The sequence below is a fragment of the Leptidea sinapis genome, chromosome 26 (genome assembly GCF_905404315.1).
Source record: "Leptidea sinapis chromosome 26, ilLepSina1.1, whole genome shotgun sequence".
Taxonomy (NCBI): Eukaryota; Metazoa; Arthropoda; class Insecta; order Lepidoptera; family Pieridae; genus Leptidea; species Leptidea sinapis.
The window spans coordinates 10,409,881-10,430,842 of NC_066290.1; the positions used below are offsets into that span (position 1 = coordinate 10,409,881).

A 20,962-nucleotide genomic window follows, 5' to 3' on the forward strand; every position below is an offset into this window, starting at 1 on the left:
AATGAAGAAAGATTGATTTTTATAGATGTATATTTCGTCTGTCTTAACAGGATTACAATTATAGTTTCTTGTGTAGTTCAGGTGTCGTGTGCAAGTTGTTGAAGTAGAATAGAGTGAATGAATGAAGAAAGATTGATATCTTCTTAAAGATGTATATTTCGTATGTCTTAACAGGATAAGATACAATTATTATAGTTTCTTGTGTAGTTCAGGTGTCGTGTGCAAGTTGTTGAAGTAGAATAGAGTGAATGAATGAAGAAAGATTGATATCTTCTAATAGATGTATATTTCGTCTGTCTTAACAGGATTACAATTATAGTTTCTTGTGTAGTTCAGGTGTCGTGTGCAAGTTGTTGAAGTAGAACAGAGTGAATGAATGAAGAAATATTGATATCTTTTTAAAGATGTATATTTCGTCTGTCTTAACAGGATTAGATACAATAATTATAGTTTCTTGTGTAGTTCAGGTGTCGTGTGCAAGTTGTTGAAGTAGAATAGAGTGAATGAATGAAGAAAGATTGATTTTTATAGATGTATATTTCGTCTGTCTTAACAGGATTACAATTATAGTTTCTTGTGTAGTTCAGGTGTCGTGTGCAAGTTGTTGAAGTAGAATAGAGTGAATGAATGAAGAAAGATTGATATCTTCTTAAAGATGTATATTTCGTATGTCTTAACAGGATTAGATACAATTATTATAGTTTCTTGTGTAGTTCAGGTGTCGTGTGCAAGTTGTTGAAGTAGAATAGAGTGAATGAATGAAGAAAGATTGATATCTTCTAATAGATGTATATTTCGTCTGTCTTAACAGGATTACAATTATAGTTTCTTGTGTAGTTCAGGTGTCGTGTGCAAGTTGTTGAAGTAGAACAGAGTGAATGAATGAAGAAATATTGATATCTTTTTAAAGATGTATATTTCGTCTGTCTTAACAGGATTACAATTATAGTTTCTTGTGTAGTTCAGGTGTCGTGTGCAAGTTGTTGAAGTAGAATAGAGTGAATGAATGAAGAAATATTGATATCTTTTTAAAGATGTATATTTCGTCTGTCTTAACAGGATTACAATTATAGTTTCTTGTGTAGTTCAGGTGTCGTGTGCAAGTTGTTGAAGTAGAATAGAGTGAATGAATGAAGAAAGATTGATATCTTCTTATAGATGTATATTTCGTATGTCTTAACAGGATTAGATACAATTATTATAGTTTCTTGTGTAGTTCAGGTGTCGTGTGCAAGTTGTTGAAGTAGAATAGAGTGAATGAATGAAGAAAGATTGATATCTTGTTAAAGATGTATATTTCGTCTGTCTTAACAGGATTACAATTATAGTTTCTTGTGTAGTTCAGGTGTCGTGTGCAAGTTGTTGAAGTAGAATAGAGTGAATGAATGAAGAAAGATTGATATCTTTTTAAAGATGTATATTTCGTCTGTCTTAACAGGATTACAATTACAGTTTCTTGCGTAGTTCAGGTGTCGTGTGCAAGTTGTTGAAGTAGAATAGAGTGAATGTATGAAGAAAGATTGATATCTTCTTAAAGATGTATATTTCGTCTGTCTTAACAGGATTACAATTATAGTTTCTTGTGTAGTTCAGGTGTCGTGTGCAAGTTGTTGAAGTAGAATAGAGTGAATGAATGAAGAAAGATTGATATCTTTTTAAAGATGTATATTTCGTCTGTCTTAACAGGATTACAATTATAGTTTCTTGTGTAGTTCAGGTGTCGTGTGCAAGTTGTTGAAGTAGAATAGAGTGAATGAATGAAGAAAGATTGATATCTTTTTAAAGATGTATATTCCGGCTGTCTTAACAGGATTACAATTATAGTTTCTTGTGTAGTTCAGGTGTCGTGTGTAAGTTGTTGAAGTAGAATAGAGTGAATGAATGAAGAAAGATTGATATCTTCTTAAAGATGTATATTTCGTATGTCTTAACAGGATTAGATACAATTAGCAAGTAGTTGAAGTAGAATAGAGTGAATGAATGAAGAAAGATTGATATCTTCTTAAAGATGTATATTTCGTCTGTCTTAACAGGATTACAATTATAGTTTCTTGTGTAGTTCAGGTGTCGTGTGCAAGTTGTTGAAGTAGAATAGAGTGAATGAATGAAGAAAGATTGATATCTTTTTAAAGATGTATATTTCGTCTGTCTTAACAGGATTAGATACAATTATAGTTTCTTGTGTAGTTCAGGTGTCCTGTGCAAGTAGTTGAAGTAGAATAGAATGAATGAATGAATAAATGTTGTATTTGACAGTTAGATGAAGGATGAAGTATGATTGACAGAGTAGGTAAACGAACTAATATTTGAGTTATTTGATGGGTTTAGGTGTATGGCTCGATATAATAATAAAATTTAATTTAATCCAGTCGACGATAGGAAATTTGGAGTCGACAAATATAAATAATAAATTAAAATATCTGACTCAATTTTTTGGATGTGCGCGCCGAATAAATTAACATCTAAGGCCTATTATAATGTGAAAGAATATTTGAATGATAAAGATAGTTGGGATTAATGTTTCTGAATTTATTCTTAATGAATATTGTTACACTCATTTGAATTTTGTTGTAACTTAGGTACTTCGTCCTGACTTCTACTAAATAACTTATTAAGTTTTACATTATATTGTCCCAATTTATTTCAGTAATTGTATCATTATACATTGTCTTAACGAGATTTATAACTTTATAGTTTATTAAACTTTAATAGGCGTTCTTTCTTTTTCATAGCCTCAAAATTGTGTAGCCATTCTCATGTTTAATGTTCAAACATAAATCGCTGTACATTTCTGTTGTATTATCATATTTTATTAATAAATAATTTTGAAATGAATGAATGATTAAGTTTTACAATGAATAAAGATTTTTTTTAATTTGAATTTGATGGACAGCCAAATTCCACATCCTGTCGTTAGCTGGCCGACTAGGCCATTGATATCACACAATATCACATTCTTTAGCTTCTTAAAACTTGGTGCCAGGACGACCTGTTGTAGTTAATAAATCATTGTATTTGTTGGATGCAATCACTAATTAATTACCAAGTTATATATATCTTAATTATTTTTAATTGCCAAGTTTTTATTTTAAATTTTCCTTTGTTAATATTAATTTTCATAATGTGTTACATGTCTTATTATATTTAAATTTTCTTAATTTTATTTTAAAACTATGAGTTAAGTTTCACAACTATATTTTTGTTCATAATTTTATTTTCATTCATAATTTAATCTTTTTTTTAAGATTTGATTTATTACGTTTACTTGAGTAGTTATCCTCTCTCGCGTTCCGTGCGAGCTCTCTTTCCAACTGAGCCAACCGTTCGAGTGACGTATCGTTGATAAAATCTTGTATCACTTTAACAAAACACGACAAATATTATTATTATTACTATAATATATATTATTTATCTATACAATCATTTCCATCCGGTCTTTATTTCGCCACTTTCGGATTGTAACAAAACGTTGATGCTATTTATGTCAAACAAAATAAATGAATTTCTGTTCAAACAATGGGTATTTAGCACCTGAGGCTAACACCAACATTAATCGCTTATGAGTCACAGCTTCGTTGCAACATGGCGTGAAAACATTCTGTAGTCTCATCATGAAATGTAAAAACATTCAAGAAAGATCGTGCATAACTATTTTCTTTGATTTTCGCGAGTACTCATAAGTACATTGAGGAATTTGCTAGAAGCTGTGACCATTCACAGCCACTTTTTGTAATCAGGCTGCAGTTTTCCTGATCCGATACGACTTAGGGACTTTCGATATATATATATTTTTAATGGAATAGGAGGACAAACGAGCGTACGGGTCATCTGGTGTTAAGTGATCACCGCCGCCCACATTCTCTTGTAACACCAGAGGAATCACAATAGCGTTGCCGGCTTTTAAGGAAGGTGTACGCGCTTTTTTTGAAGGTACCCATGTCGTATCGTCCCGGAAACACCGCACAAGGAAGCTCATTCCACAGTTTCGTAGTACGAGGAAGAAAGCTCCTTGTAAACCGCACTGTGGAGGACCGCCACACATCCAGATGATGGGGATGATATCCTAACTTGTGGCGTGTCATTCGGCAGCAGGAATCAGGCTAAACAGCTCTTCGGAACACTCCCCGTGATAAATGCGGTAGAAGACACACAATGAAGCGACGTCTCTACGCAACGCCAAGTGATCCAGCAGTTCACAGAGTGCTAGTCCCCGACAATTCGAGCTGCTCTGCGTTGCACGCGGTCAAATGGATCCAGCTGATACTGGATACACCCCAGGGTGCGCCAGACCAGAGATGACAGCAATACTCCATGTGAGGCCGGACCTGCGCTTTGTAGAGCGCTAGAATGTGGGCCGGCTTGAAGTATTGCCGTGCTCTATTTATGACGCCCAGTTTCTTTGAAGCCAGTTTGGCTTTGCCTTCCAGATGGCCACGCAATTGACAATCGCTCGAAATTTCGAAACCCAGTATTCCGATACTAGGCGAGGCTTTAAGGGATATAAGACCATATGTACTCCCAAATTGAAGGCCGGCAACGCATCTCTTCACCCCTGGTGTTGCCTCACCATGACGTGAGCCTATTGCCTGTTTGCCCTCTAAAATACATAAGAAACATTAAAATACTGCTGCCATTTATAAATACTGTAAGAATCATTTGTCTCGCACTATTAACAAAACGAATTACTATTGATCGATTCAAATATTCACTTTCAACACAGAACTAATCAACTCGTCGACGATTGCCACTGGAACTTATGAAATTTTCGCGCGCTATTTACCATTGACAAATGAATTTACATAAACGGACTAAATTTATGTTAAATACGTCAAAAAAACTATATCCTTTCGTGTATTGGCAACAAAATAGCAATTTGCATACGTAACTTTCTAGGAAAACAGTGAAATTGTAAATATTTAGCAGTTGAGTAAATGACAGTTGACACATAATTGACATGTCACGATAGTAAATTTTAAAAAATTGTCATAAGCTGTAGCCAAATAGGATGTGAATACTACATATTAAGAGGCGGGACTTCCTAAGTAAAGTTTAGTTTACTATGAAACGTGCAGTCATTTGATTTACGTTTGAAATAGTTATAATTGCAGGATCGGGATTGGCCACGAAGTATAATTCGCCTAAGTTTGAAAGCGAACAGTTGCTTTTATCGTAGCGGATTTCGGCTATCTCCGTTTTTTATAAGATTATAGCCGTCATCTGTCAATTTGTCAATGACTGCACATTTCATACAATCGAGTGAATCGCTTTTTTCTTAAAGATTTGCGCTAGGCTGGCTGTGGCGTCCACAGGGATTTTTGTCCATAATATATTGTGTTATAACCGATATGTTGTTTTCAAGAGTGATCAATGTTTATATACGGGTTAAATAGAAGAAGGCCTACACTAAACTGGTTGTGAATCTAAGAGAGAGATTATTATATGTGTGTGACAAACTTAATAATTTTGGATACAAATATTCTTCAGATTTCAAATTTGTTTCTCATCGAAAAATTTCCATTGTTTAGGTCAGAAATCTGGTCAGGCAAATCAATATTTACTGTTATATATGTTCAAACTTTAAAGATGATGGTCTGTGATGCTAGAAGCAAACTACCATAGATAGAGTATTACGAAACAGGAAAAGTGTCAAAGAGTTCACAGATATGTAGCCGAGGAACCTTAGGCTACAGATGTGCTGACGTTGTGGTTTATGCAATAATTAATTAATTATATTATTAATAACAAGTTTGCTTACGAGGAGCCCGGTCCAACTTTATACAATCTATATATTATTTTTGGCTATTTAATAATTAGGCCGACCATATATTTATATTATTTTTATACTGTGAAAGCCTATATTTTCTAAGATCTCGAAGAACACTGACGAGTGATACATTAAGGAGAGTCTTAGCTTCTTTTTAATTATTTTTAGTTATTTTGACCAGAAATTATATGCGGCAGCGTAAATATATAAAAGATGATAGCTATATGTAGCTACAACACAAAACTCTACATCCAGATATTATTGTCAAAACTTTTTGCATTGCCTCCAATGACAAATTTAAAGATATATTCACGTCAAAAAAAGTATAAATTACAGGTAGAGCGATTCGGGTTCAGATTATAGTCACCCTTTTCATAGAACCCCAAATTAAACACCTGTTTTATTTTGTTTAAACTGCACTTGTTATAACCACTTATAACAAGTGTTTAAGTGATAATATTAGTAAATAAACATTTTAAACAACATTATATTAATATAAACGTATTATATACGTAGTTAAAAGAACTCTTTAGTAAGTAAATAACATAAATATATACCATAAGGTTACTTAGCTCAGAATTCATTTACAGAATTGGCATTATTTTAATCTTTCCTCCAATTAATCCTCTATTACTTATATAAATGTCTATAAATAATTGTACATACTTACTTAACTGTAGTTTTGGCATTGATTCTAATTGATTGCCTATAAATAGTTATCATGTATACTATAACATAATTGCATGTTCGAAGTCAATATTAAATTAAAATATGTTTTTAAAACGCGATTTCAAACTCTACGTAGAGTAATATAAAAATGATTATTCTTAAATTCTACAATATTATACAAAGAAGTATGCGTATAAATAACGAAATTATATTATAAATGTAGCCTCCATAAAAGTATTACCTTAATCTTGTTGGTGTGAGAAAAGAAGCAGCGTAATAGAGCCTCCAACTCAAGGACTCTAGACCAAGAACTTGTCACTATTTCCTAATTCACGACCACAGACAAAAATTTCAACTATATTTATCAATAACACTGTTACACAACACTTTAATCCACTTATTGCAATTTTTTGTAAAGTTTGGTTCACGATAAAACAGGTTTTATTTACGTGTTGAAATCAATCGACACACCTGTACCATACACAAGATTTACGCTAACTAAACGTGTCGAGGGAGGGAGACATCTGCTAGACAGAGATAGATATTGATGACGTGGGAGGGAGGCCGACCGCTAAAGTTTATGAATGCGATGTAGGACGTTTTAATGTAACACATTTGGTATTCTACGTAAACATAATTTATTATTGTTAACGGTTTGGAATATCGTAACCATATGCATTTTTACATTTAATATTTAAATTTTTTCAGAGTTCATATTTCACGGTTACAACAGTTAATTTTAATGGTCGACTTTTAACTAAGTTTTTTTTTGGATGATGGAAAATTATTATTTATTTATTATAATTTTTTTCCGTAGGAGAACCAAAGTTATATAGCCCAAATGATTGCGAAATTAAAGTGGCATTAGGAAGGGCACATAATTCGACAGACAGGTTGCTGGTGGGACAGTAAAATCCTCAAATGGCGACCAAGTACCGAGCCCCCAACCCCGAACAAAATAATAATAATAATAATAATCCTTTATTCAACTAATAATATGTGGTACAAAATGTTTTTTGTGTCCTACCCTCTGCGATAGGATACCCTCAGTTGCAGAGGCTAGGTCCGTCCGAAAGGCTATCCATTATTAAACATAATTAGCAAACTCATTAAAAAGAGGTATGTGTGTGTGCGTGTATGTGCATGAGTGTGTGTGTGTGTAAGTGTGTGTGTGTGTGTTTGTGTGTGTTTTTTTTTTTTTTTTTTAAGTATTTGTTAGTATGTCAAACTGTGCACAAGATTAAATAAATGTTAGTAATTAAATATTAAGTTTTAATTTTAAAAACATTTTCTGTATCTTCGTATTTTAATACTATTAACCATGATTTTAAAGATTTTGTTAACGAGAATTTATTTTTTATATTAATTTTTTTATTAATTTACTTATTTTTTTATTATATTTACTGAAGTAGTTGTAAGCGTATGCCGAATTAAATTCATACTGTGACTGAGCAAAGCCTGTTTTAGTGATTGGGGTACGAAATGTGTTTATTCTGTTATTATCATTAGAATTTATGTTACTTTTTACATGAAATCTTGAAATTATTCCATAAATATATTGCTGACGGACACTAAGAAGTTTACTCTCTTCATGTAATTGGTTGGTTGGGTACCTAAACGGCTTATTGAAAATTGTTTTTAGTAGAGTTCTGTGCGCTCGTTCTAACTGAAGCATAAACGTTTTGCCAGCTCCACCCCACGCACAAATGCAATAGGTCATGATTGGAACACAGAGAGATTGATACACCATCATAGTTGTCTCGACTGGTGCCACGTCTCTTAGGTTTCTAAATAATGGAATGAGACGTTTTATTTTATTTTTTGTATTATAAATGTGGGCCGTCCAATTAAGGTGTTCGTCTAGCGTAACACCAAGGTATTTTATGGTTTCCTCTTTGGCTAGGATGTTACATTTACAATAAGATAGAAATGGACCGACTATCTGGTTAAGATCGGCGGAATAGATTGGATGAGGGCAGCGCAGGACCGATCGTCTGCAGATCTTGGTGTTCTGCTTTGGGCATATAGTAATTAAAATAATTGATACACATTTACACAAATTATATATCCCGAGTATTAGAGTCAAACGATAAGATATTCAAATATAATGACTGAAACAAACATTCATAAGCATCATAAACTTAATTCATCAGCTACACATAATAAATGTTACAAAAAGTATAAAGAATCTATTCAAGTGAGCTCATTGTAATCCTGAGTCTGGCTAAAAAGGCTGTATATACAATTGATAAATACTTTTTATTATAAAAATAACAAACCTAATTTTATTTTATCAATATAAATAAGTAAAATTCTTCCAGTGGGAGGCTTCTTTGCACAGGATGCCGGCTAGGTTATGGGTACCACAACGACGCCTATTTCTGCCGTGAAACAGTAATGTGTAAGCATTACTGTGTTCCAGTCTGAAGGGCGCCGTAGCTAGTGAAATACTGGGCAAATGAGACAACATCTTATGTCTCAAGGTGACGAGCGCAGTTGTAGTGCAGTGTAGAATTTGTGGGTTTTTTTAAAGAATCTTGAGCGGCCCTGCATTGTAATGGGCAGGGCATATCAATTACCATAAGCTGAACGTCCTGCTCAACCCTTATTTTCTTAAAAAAAAAATATTTGTTGTTGTTGTTTAATTGTTAAATATTTGTTCTTTCATTGTTAGTAGACAATGAAAGAACAAATATTTATAATTTTTTTTGATGGTACGGTCGACGTATGGTCAGTATAAATGTCCGACGGTGTAATGCGCATGCGCATAGCTCTGTGCCGTACCTCCTGTTACCTGGCACGAAGCGAGTCACCGCATCCCCCCCCCTCCCCTCTCCACAAACGCGCATTTCAAATTTTCAACTTTACGAGATTTCGAATTACAATCGTGTTTAGATTACTTAACAATAACTATAACCGTTGTGTGAAGGATTCTCTATTGTTCTCTGGCGATATATTATATGGCGGTATACTGACGATATAATTGTGTGTAGTAAAACATTCAAAACATTAGTTTTTAACTTTATTCTCATGTCTGCGACAGGTAAAAGTAGAGTCGGTGTTTTACAAGTTGTTTGCTAAAAAATTAAGTTGACTCATTCGTTTTAAAAGTTGTTGGGACATTCTTTTAAAATGAGTACATGGTGCAGAATTATTATAAAACAGCTATGTTAATAATATTTATTTTCATTTGCCATTTAGTGTGCATTGTTTTATGCACGTGATATATTATAGAGTGTCAAGAGATGCGTTGCCGGTCTTCGTTGAAGGTCCCTAACTAGTGATGTTCATAATTCGTAAGTTATGTTTAAGGCCTGACTTGACAATGAATACCAAAAATTCAATTATTGATAACCAAACTAAAGTAACCAGTGCCAAGCTAAATGAAATAAGCAGGTACCTTTGAGTGGGATAGCTTCGTCTAGAACAAAGCAACCCAAACGGTCAGGCACCGACTTAAACCCTATCAATAGGTATTTTATTAATATTAAAGGTTTTCGTAAGAGGTGTTTTAAATTAAATATTTATTAAGTTACTCTATACTTTTCAGTTTTTGGAGTCAGTTTTTTAAACGTAGTAGTATTTTTTTTTTAAATCTAACACTAATAAATCATAATTTGACCTCGGAAAATTTAATTTTAAATCTGAGCGTTCGGTTAATCGGAACAAATAATAACAGTTACTTTTTTTATGTTCTATAAGGCTCTAAGTTATTTTATACTCTTCAGTTTTTGGAGTCAGTTTTTTAAACGTAATTTTTTTTTCATTTTTTTTTTTAAATCTAACACTAATAAACCATAATTTGTCCTCGGAAAATTAATTTTAAATCTAAGCGTTCGGTTAATCGGAACAAATAACAGTATTTTTGGTTCTAAAAGGCTCTAAGTTATTTTATACTTTTCAGTTTTTGGAATCAGTTTTTTAAACGTAGTTTTTTTCATTTTTTTTTAAATCTAACACTAATAAACCATAAATTGACCTCGGAAAATTAATTTTAAATCTAAGCGTTCGGTTAATCGGAACAAATAACAGTATTTTTGGTTCTAAAGGCTAAGAGGCTCCTTTGCACAGGATGCTGGCTAGATTATATATATGATATATACACAACGGCGCCTTTTTCTGCCATGAAACATTTATGTGTAAGCATTACTGTGGTGTTGGTTTGAAGGGCGCCGTAGCTAGTGAAATTACTGGGCAGAGTCTTAACATCATATGTCTCAAGGTGAAGAGCTTAATTGTAGTGCCGCTCAGAATTTTTGGGTTTTTCTATAATCCTGAGCGTTACTGAATTTTAATGGTTAGGGCGAATCAATCAACTCAACGTCCTGCTCGTCTCATCCCTTATTTTCATAAAAAAAAGGCTTTTAAGGGCTGCCAACACTCCAGTGATTCTCTGGTGTTCGGAATAATATCAGTAATTTAACTATAAAATTTGTAAAGTTCTAGAAAAACATTGAATTGATACATTTAGTGCTGTAATAACGGTTATTAAAACTTAATTTGTTAAGTAATTAATCTACAGTTTCTTAATGCAAATTATAAATATATTTAAAACTAATTACTTATTCATAGAAATAGGAGCAAAAATGACTGGTTGATTTTTAATAATAAGTGTAGATAGCCAGTGTTAATCGTTGTCACACACTGTGTAAAGAAACGTTGTATTGACAAGTTTTACTGTCAAAATGTGTCCAAACTAGGACGCTTACGGGACCCGGATTGCGTCCGCATATTTAAGTACTCTAATCGAGTATATTATAATATGGCTGCAAAGTAGAGTTTTCTCTTAGACCGTTATTTTAAAATGACAAAAAACTCCTTTAACGGTACCGTTACCGAACTTTTATGACAAAATAATTCAAATCTTGTCACCAAATTATCCCATGAAAATAACAAATGATAATCTTATTTAAGTATAAATCGTTAGTTTCTTGCCCAACCCTATTTATCCCACTCTGAGGATGTGATTCTTAATTGATACACTAGAATATATAAATATAATGTACAAAACTTTACGCAGGACGTAGTTGAACCTTTTTTATATTAAAAAACTAGCTGACCCGACCGACGTTGTTCTGTTCCTAAGTTCCTAAATCGTATCCCTTCGGGAAAACGGCAGGCGGTAATTGAGAGTTTCTATGGCTGTCCATGTTTTAGTTTTCGTTTGAGATTTTAGTCTTTTTTATGGAAGAAGTAGACGAAGAGCATAAACACGGGTCACTTCATTGTATGTGAATAATTCATTCCCATAACTCTTCTGTAACACCAGAGGAAACCCAAGAGCGTGGTCGACCTTACACTTACCGGATAAGCGTACATATATGAATTCGAAATTAAAAACAAAACTAGTACGTGACGGGCAAAGATCCAACCGTCGCTGGGACTCCGTGGTGAGAGTCTTTTATAAAGTCAAGGACTTGCCTCGGTAAAGCTATGGAATATCTTTAGAATGCGTTGTCTATCCGGCTCTACGTGCAGCGCTTGAACTGGCAGTGGATTTAGCATTCATTACAGCGATTTATAAAGTCGAAGTGAAAGTCAGATAAGCTTTTTTCAATTAGGCTTAAACTAAGCGCTTTTGGATCATCACCACAAATATTTCTTTTAAATTACTGAATTTACCATAATGTTCGTAAAGAGCTCGCGGGAAGAACATATACGAAACTCAACGGCCACTTTTTTCATTAATACAGAGTATTTTACAATGGCTGTAATATACATGGTAAATTAGTTTGTAAGGTGCTCCATCCAATATATGAGTCGTGTTTTAATAATATAAATTATTTCATAAAAACTACTTATCATATCTGTTATGCAGCACACATGCTTGATATATTAAGATAATAAATATTATGAGGAAATAAGAGTACATGATATCACCCGTTTAACCGTCTGTCATTTGAAGCTTGGTGTCTTACTGCACAAATATTTACTGATATATGTACATATATATATGTGTCAAGAATGTGAGCCACGAGCGAGACCGAAGATGTTTCGGTACTCGTCTTGCAGTGCGAGTGCGGTCGAAATCGGGTGCCGAGCAGAGAGTCAGGGAAAAGTATCTTGCGAGGCGGTTGTGTCGCACACGCATGCCGGGAACACCAGGAAACTCGACAACATCGACAACGATATATTCGGAACGATACTATAAAAAATGTTCGTATTCCATATCCTTTATCGTAACAACATCGTAATCATAGACTAATATTTTGATTTTTTTACGATGTTCGAGTTAATGAGTTGTGCGCATACAATGAAAAGCTAAATAATACCTGTGCTATGCCGCTGTTAAGTGTTAAAAGTCAAAACATAGCTTAGGCGCTGACGACCATGCCAGACTCTGCACCACCGATTTGCATCATTTACACAAAATGTAAATATTCAAAAATTATGTATTGAATATAATATGACCATTTAATATTGAATAAATAACACAAAACTTCTGGATAATAAAATGTAAAAAAAAAGTAACTCAACCCTTCTCGTCGACTTCCTGTTTCTCAGGCGGCCATTTGCATTACTTTCTATGCATAAACAATGATCAAAATGACTTATATTACTTGGTAGTAAAAAAATCCTGTTGAATAGTAAATCACATATAATTATTTTAATTTTATTTATTATGTATGTATATTGTATGGCAAATATATCTATACAACCTAAAACGATAAAAGCATCGACAGCCTAAAAGGTGTAGTTGAGATTATCGTAAAAGTGACGTTTGATTGTTTGTCGAATTAGAATATTCATCTCTGACATTTTCAACTAAGAGTAGGGTTAGGACCGATAATATCGAAAAATGTTTCTTTCGTTCAAGCATCGTTTCGACATTGAATACGATGTAACTAAGAGTAGGATTCGACACGACTAATGCCACGATATATCGAATATCGATTTTATGAGTAGGCGCCCAGGTTATTATTACGTAAACTACATCAGCTCTAAAGTGCAACGTTTCTTGCTGTTTTTAAGATTTTGTTTTACTTTCTGTGGTGTTAAACGCCCACAACAATGAACAACCACGAATATCCTGACTATGTGTCCGGCCTGTCTTCGTCATATTCACAGGCACCACGACCTAACTTTGCCCAGGCAGAATGGCCACGGTGACAGATTCCTATGTTATCGGAACTCCTCTTCTTCTGAAAAAACTTGATTACAACAATAAATTAAGATTAAGGTCGCCTAATTGTGCTACCATGACTCTTATGTACAAATTGTAACACTATTTTAAGTGCCATAAACAGCTTTCAAAGTCAAAGTGAAATAAACTTTATTCAAATAGGCGTTTAAGCGCTTTTGAATCGTCACTAAATCTAAAAAAGTAGAGTTAGTGAGAAAAACACAAGAAAACAAACTCTTATCAAATAAGAATTTTTTGGTTTGGCTGTATGTACATAATAAATTAGTATTTTTTTTTGAAAGGTCATGAAACGTCGGGTTAAACAAATAAATTAAAAAAAAATGTAATTTATTTAAAAAATACCTAAAAAATGTTACAATTATACGCGCTTCAATTCAGTTTGAAAGGTGCTGTGTCCAATATAGGTACAGAAAAATCATGTTTAATTTAAAAAGCGTTTTAAATATGAAATATTTAATAAAAAGTATTTAAAATAAACTGTATAAATACAAATTATATATTGTATGCATAGACTATTAGAGCTCAAATTCATTGTTTGTGTTAAGATACTTCGTGGAAATGATGAGCGTGATTACTGTCATAATTAGTCATCGCATTGAAGTTTTTCATCTAATCCAAGAAACAAAGTACAGTCTACAAGTTGTAATGATTTACTAGTTAATATTCTACTCCTTGATACTTTTTTTTCATTAGGTTAGGTGAATTCAATACCTTTTCTTTTAATGACGTTAAATGACAAATTATTTACCCTTCAGGGTTAAATGGTTCACCATTTAATTTTATCTAAGCTCTGTGATTGTCTGTAAATATCATATACTAATGGAGTGTCTTCACCGAAAAGAACAATCTCACATTCTTTCGAGGCTACAAATGGCAAATTATTAATGAAGACGAGAAATAAGAACGGTCCTAGAATTGAACCCTCAGGCACGCCCATCTGTATTACAGCACCTGATTAATAAACTTTATTAATTACTACTTTTTGGGTTCAATTATTCATTAAAATAACAAACGTTGTAACGCAAACTTTGCTCGAAAAAGCCCGAAAGTAATATTACGGCTGGCGTTCATGACGTCACGCCTTCGAAATCAATGAAAGCGCGTGAACAACTACGGAATATATAACAACCATCAAGCGATACGGTGATGACTACTCACTGGGGCGTGAAGTAACTTCTATTGATGTATCAGTTAACATGGCCGAACAGAATTTAAAATTTATATATTTACAGTTAGTCAGTAAAATTGCTAAGTTTTTCCAAAAACAGCGAAATACTTGAAATCAATAGAAGGGTTCAATTAACATCGAATAAATATTGGAACCTGAAAGTAATATGCCCACAGACATCAAAACAAAAGTTATAAACTCGAGTCTCTTACCATGCCTGACCTTACCATGCCATGAGAAAAGAGAAAGAGGGTACCAGACGTGGAAGTTCTCCTCTAAAGCCACAAATAAAATCAGGACCTGTCAAAGGGGGCTAGAGAGGAGTATGCTCAACATAAGAAAGATTGATAAAGTAAGACATACTAAGATAAGAAAAACCACCAATGCGGCCGAGGCTCTAACTTAAGCATTAAAACTAAAATGGAAATATTTTTGTTGCACCACTTTTCATATTATATTGCAATAATAAAATAATGTGTAAGACGATAATCTGTAAATGTTGATTTAAAAGAGTGGCAATGAGTTTTTTTTGTTACTTCTTCTCTTAAAGCTTAACCGAAGTGGTGGTATCTGGTAACAAGAAAAAGCTTATGTCTACATTCAAATGTGATTTAGCATAGGAAAAAAAGAGTCCTTGATAGAATCTGTCTGTCAAGAACCTTTATCTAGGGAACGCGTGGAGGCTTCGAGTGAAATTAAATTGATATAAGTACTCAAGTCTACAGATTCTTGAACCTTGAAGAAAAAATCAAATTTCTAAGTTAATCAAATGTCTTGAAAAACCCGAATATTTTGAGCGGCACTACAGTTGCGTTCGTCACCTTGAGACATAAGATGTTAAGTCTCATTTGCCCAGTAATTTCACTAGGTCCGGCGCCCTTCAGACCGAAACACAATAATACTTACATATTACTGCTTCACGACAGAAATAGGCGCCGTTGTGGTACCCATTATCTAGCCGGCATCCTGTGCCAAGGAGCCTCCCATTGGCACACTCTCCAGACCGTTCCGTTGACAATGAAATTAGGCAAGAAATCCCGTCTTATACTACAAGTATAGGGAAAAGTCTGAAAACCATACAACATCATCATTATCATCATCATCAGCCGGAAGACGTCCACTGCTGGACACAGGCTTCCCCCAAAGTATTTTCACGACGATCGGTCCTGCGCTGCCCTCCTCCAACGTATACCGGCGATCTTGACCAGATCCTCGTTCCATCTTGTGGGAGGCTTACCAACACTGCATATTCCGGTACGTGGTCGCCATTCGAGGACTTTACTGCCCCAACGGCCTGTTCGTCGAAAACCAAACATTTGTAGTTAAATCATAAAAAATAGGGTCCATATGCAAGGATTAGCGGCCCATATTTTGGAAAGAGTTAACTGCGTCATGTTAACTCTTTGTATTGTATGAAAGGACTTCATAATCATCATATGGATAAGCTTAAACAGATTTTATATAATTTTTATGATGTATAGTTTTCGTTTCTGACGGAGCATGAAAAAAAAACTTTTCCAATTTTATAAGCGAACCCGACTCGTATTTGTTCTGGTTTTTTAAACTTATACTAGCTAATGAAATGCTCATCCAACACTACAGGGAGTAGTCCACTTTGTAGAGCGAGGCGGGAGTAAGTACCTTAGTAAAAATAGAAATTTAGTTTAGTATGAAACGTGCAGTCATTTGACATAAGCTTCAAATAGTAGTAGGTAGATGATTACAGTATGGCGAATCGCGACGAAGTATAATCCAGCGAAGTTTGAAAGCGAACAGTTTCTTAAAACGTAGTGGACTTCGGCTATCTCCGTTTTGTACAAGATTATAGCCGTCATCTGTCAATTTTTCAATGACTGCACGTTTCATACGATCGAGTGAATAGCTTTTTTCTTAGTGTTTCTCTGGGCTGCAACACTAGAGGAGTTTGTCGGCCTTTATATGACGCTGAAGAACATACTTGAACGATTAATGTAGTTAGCCGCGCCCACTATATTTTCTATAATAAGACAGCGTCACACGCGAAATGTGGGAAAAGAGTTTATTAATTTACTTTTCTAACATGCTTACATAATATTGACCGCCGCGTACAATAGATGGCGTTAATTTAAAACCACAGACAAGTTCACATAGAGCGATAGAGTTAAGAATGTTATAATATAACACAGAGAAGGGATGGATACTAACGTGAATATATACTACCCTATCTATATTATAATATACAGGGTGGCCCACCCAAACCGGTAAGTATGGGGATTTTAAAATATATAAGAGATAAAAGAATATCTTCTAAGGAACCACGATATCGATTTTAGAGAAAACAAAAACTGCATTCATAGATTTTCAACAAAAATCATACACGACTCGGGAATCGAACCCGGTCATTTTGGAAAAAAAAGACATTTTTGTTTTATTGCCACATTGATAGTGTAGGTTGTAAGAAGTGATTGTTGCTATGGTTTGGGTGGGCCATCCTGTATATACATCTAAAAGAGATTTCCACCTATCAGAACCATAAGACATTTAGATTTTATCGACGATGTTGAAGGTTCGGGTATTAAATGATTATAAGTCTGACTGCGATTATAAGCACCTTTATTAGAGTATGCAACTACTTATATATAAGTTGGAGAGATGAGTGTATGTAGAGGTGTATAAAGGTGATACACACACTGCAAACCAGTGCCGGGAAAAACTTGTCTTCTATCGAGTCCTGTCCTGAATGTGGTTAATTGAACCTTGTCGAATTAAGCCCCCCGAAGACTCAAGTTTGCATGTTAACCAAAAAAAACCCATTATCGTCGTATCACTGTTGTTCGACAACACTTTCTAAAGCCTCATCTAGTATCGGAATACCCCAATCCCAATCCTGCGGTCAGCTGGAGGGCAAAGTCAATTTGGCTTCCAAGATGCTAGGCATCATAAATAGAGCACGGTAATACTTTGAGTTGGCCCATATTCTAGCGCTCTATAAGGCGCACATCCAGCTTTATATGAAGTATTGCTGTCTAGCACTAACTAGCTATTTCACCTGATTCCTGCCACCGAATTCCACCGTCGCACGACACGCCACATATTAGGATATCATCCCCACCATCTAGATGTGTAGCGTTCCTCTACAGGGTAGTATTCAAGGAACTTTTTTCCACGTACAACCAAGCTATGGAATGAGCTCGCTTGTTCGGTGTTCCCATGATGATACGACATGGGTATCTCATATTTCAATAACACTCTTGTAATTCCTCTGGTGTTGCATGAAAATGTGGGCGGCGGTGATCACTTAACATCAGGTGACCCGTACGCTCGTTTGTCCTCTTGTTCCATAAATTAAACAACCTGTCATCATCCCCGCGTCACTTATAATGCCCACAGAACATTCTGTGTTTACAAACTGTTAGCTTATTGCCAACATTAAACACCCAATGTCCTAATAACCATTACATCATCCAAACGAGTGTTGTAATGAAATTCTGTACAACATTATAGTATCCGTTTTCATAATAACACTCCTTTGGATGATATTATGGTTACCAGGACTGCCTTTTTTAATGTTAGCAGTAAGCTAACTGTTTCAGAATCTTTTATTATACAGGATTCATATTATGGGTGTAGATAAAATCTTGTATGCAACTGTTGATAATTAGGTATTAAAACACTCGTGTGACTCTATTATCACACACACATTCATGTTTTAATACCCCTTATTACACAACAGTTGCATAAATAACTACAACTTACGATACTCAGCTTAACAGTTATTTGCCAATTTTGAATTTTGATTGGTCTTGTTAGATTTTATGTGATCAACAAGCTGAAACATACACGTACAATTTGCACTTCAATGCGTAATGCGACCAGTTAATGCTTACGGAACACAGTTTTGGTGTTATTATTAATCGAGATTTGAATACCTACACTTTAGTTAAGAGATGGCACTCAAACTTCCCAACAGCTGGACATCAAAATATGCAAAATACTTGACCGTAGGTAAACTCTTACGCATATTCATGTTCTGAGTTCGCGGTTAAACAATTCTTTACATAAATGAGTTTACGTTGCATGTGTTGCTGACATGCAAATGGACTTTTAAATTATTCTATTGAAGCCAATTGTGTGCCGTAGCCCGTACGTATCATTTATTACGTCGGTACGTACTTCCCTATGCGGTCGTCAAAGTTAGTTATCAATAAATTACACGCTAGCTGTTATATTGTGTTTCGTTTATAACAACACATGTGTGATACTGTAACTGTTTAAAAGAAAAAGTGACCAAGTAGGTGAGGTTTTTTATATTATACATTGGTAAATAGTTACCTACTTAAATAATAAAACATATAAACTTGCGCTCGACATGTTTTGAACATAATGGGAAATTATTATTAATGTTTCTCCTGTTTAATAATTTACTAATAGTTTAATATAGCTTACGCATTACAGATATTTTAGTCAGAATGACATTTCGCGGTTTGTAAATATTTTGTATATTTTAAATGTTCATATTTTGGGTCATTCACAATGAAATAAAATACTTACGAGACGGCTGCAAGACAATTATTTGTAAAAAGTCGCGCGGATTAGAAGCACATGTGTACCTAAATAAAAAACGGTATTAAAAATAAAACAATTCTATAAACGTATTAGTAAATACAAAAAATATAAAATGTTTATTTTCTTTAGCAAGTATGTACATTAATCAATATTCATGATAGGAGCCTCCTTTTAAGAACTATAGCGCCTGTGTAAGAAGACTCCTTCCATAGCTTATTTATATTTATTACATTATTTACAGACAATGAAACTCTAACTACTAAGAAGTATATCTAAAAAGTATATATGGTAAGAAATAAGGTGTGTAAGGTGCATTGGGTGTGTTGTGAGTGTTAAGTAAGGTGTGAGAGGTATTATGAAGTGTGTGAGTCAATGTGTGTTTGTGATGAAATAAATGAATCTTATATAAGTATGTCTATAATGAAATGTTCGTGTTAGTGTTAAAAGTTCTTCAGTTTCTGTATAAGTGAGTGAATTTATCCAACTTACTAGCATTGTTTTACATTCATAAGTGAGTTAATATATTATAAGCTGGGTTTAGATCTGTATAAACCGGAACAATTTTATATGAAGACATAGCCGTTAATTTGCAGCATATAACTGATCACATTTAATCCATTATCCAACTTGATTTATTAAATGCAATACGAAAAAAGGCATATACTAAAAAATACTGATTAAGTAATCTTAAAGTTTGTGAATCTTTAATAAAAACAAACCTAATGGTTTTATTCCTGATCATCGCTTTTTTGCCCGCGTTAGACATAGATTTAAAAATAATTTACGGTATGTTTAACAAAATAAATTTTGATATTCATACATTAAATTATCAAGGAAATAGCCTTGTTCAACATTATTTTTTTTCAAAATTTATGGACTAGCCGATTAGATGTGAGCTCTGTAACATAATTATGATGAAAAAGAAAGAGTGCAGTATGTGGCGAATGAAATGAGAAGGGAAACTTTTCAATGGGTTTCCTTCACGTTTGTTCGTAAATTCATTCTTTATCAGTAGGCGAAACCTCCTATTAAATTATTTGGAAAAAAACACCATATTTAGTAAACAAAAAGAGGTTGGGCGATGCAGTATAGCTAAGAAATCTTAAATGTGAAGTAAGTCTTGACGGTACTGGAAAAATATCATAGAATTATTACATAATAAACATTAAAAAAGTCCTGCTTAATATTAGGGATATAATACAATTAGTGCATCAATGTATGAAACCTACCGAAGCGGAGCCGTGGCGGGTAATGAAAAGGGTGGGGCGCGGAACTAGCGATTTACGAATAAAATATACCGAATTTTTCTGTGAATTTGTCATTGATTAGCTATTTTCGTGTGATTAATTTTAAACATTGTTTTTGTTTTTTAAAATTAAATGGGTTCAGCAATGGTAGCTGTTTTGGTAATTTTGAAATAATTGTTGACAGCTATGGCGGCAAGAATGGCTAGCTTGTGGCGTCACTCTTTGAAGACACGCCCCGTGTTGACCAACACTGTGGTCTACGCAAGCTTCTACACCGCAGCAGAACTGTCGCAGCAAACTTTCAATAAAATTTATTCGGTATGTGATAGTATTTTGATGACAACGAATTTTAGTCTTTTTTTTATGGAAAATATTATTATAATGCATAATTTAGTTTAATAACGTTTTTATAATTATCAGTAAAT

At 34.0% G+C, this 20,962-nt stretch overlaps 2 protein-coding genes across 5 annotated transcripts in view; one reads left to right on the forward strand and one right to left on the reverse strand.

Moving 5' to 3' along the window:
• The window catches only part of LOC126972461 (rab11 family-interacting protein 4A), a 131,064-nt gene extending 124,146 nt beyond the window's left edge, over positions 1–6,918 (reverse strand). For both annotated transcript variants that reach the window (XM_050819248.1, XM_050819246.1), the window contains exon 1: positions 6,675–6,918. The gene's annotated coding sequence lies outside the window, so the exon portion shown is untranslated. The remainder of the gene's footprint in view (positions 1–6,674) is intronic.
• Positions 1–20,962, forward strand: part of LOC126972504 (mpv17-like protein) — a 57,392-nt gene that overhangs the window by 29,880 nt on the left and 6,550 nt on the right. Inside the window, exons 1-2 of one of the 3 annotated variants that reach the window (XM_050819321.1) lie at positions 18,893–19,019; positions 20,722–20,855. In XM_050819321.1, the coding sequence (XP_050675278.1) occupies positions 20,724–20,855 (132 nt within the window). In that variant the 5' untranslated portion in view covers positions 18,893–19,019; positions 20,722–20,723. Of the gene's footprint in view, positions 1–18,892; positions 19,020–20,721; positions 20,856–20,962 lie in introns of those variants that run through there. The other 2 variants (XM_050819320.1, XM_050819322.1) reach the window with 2 other exon arrangements.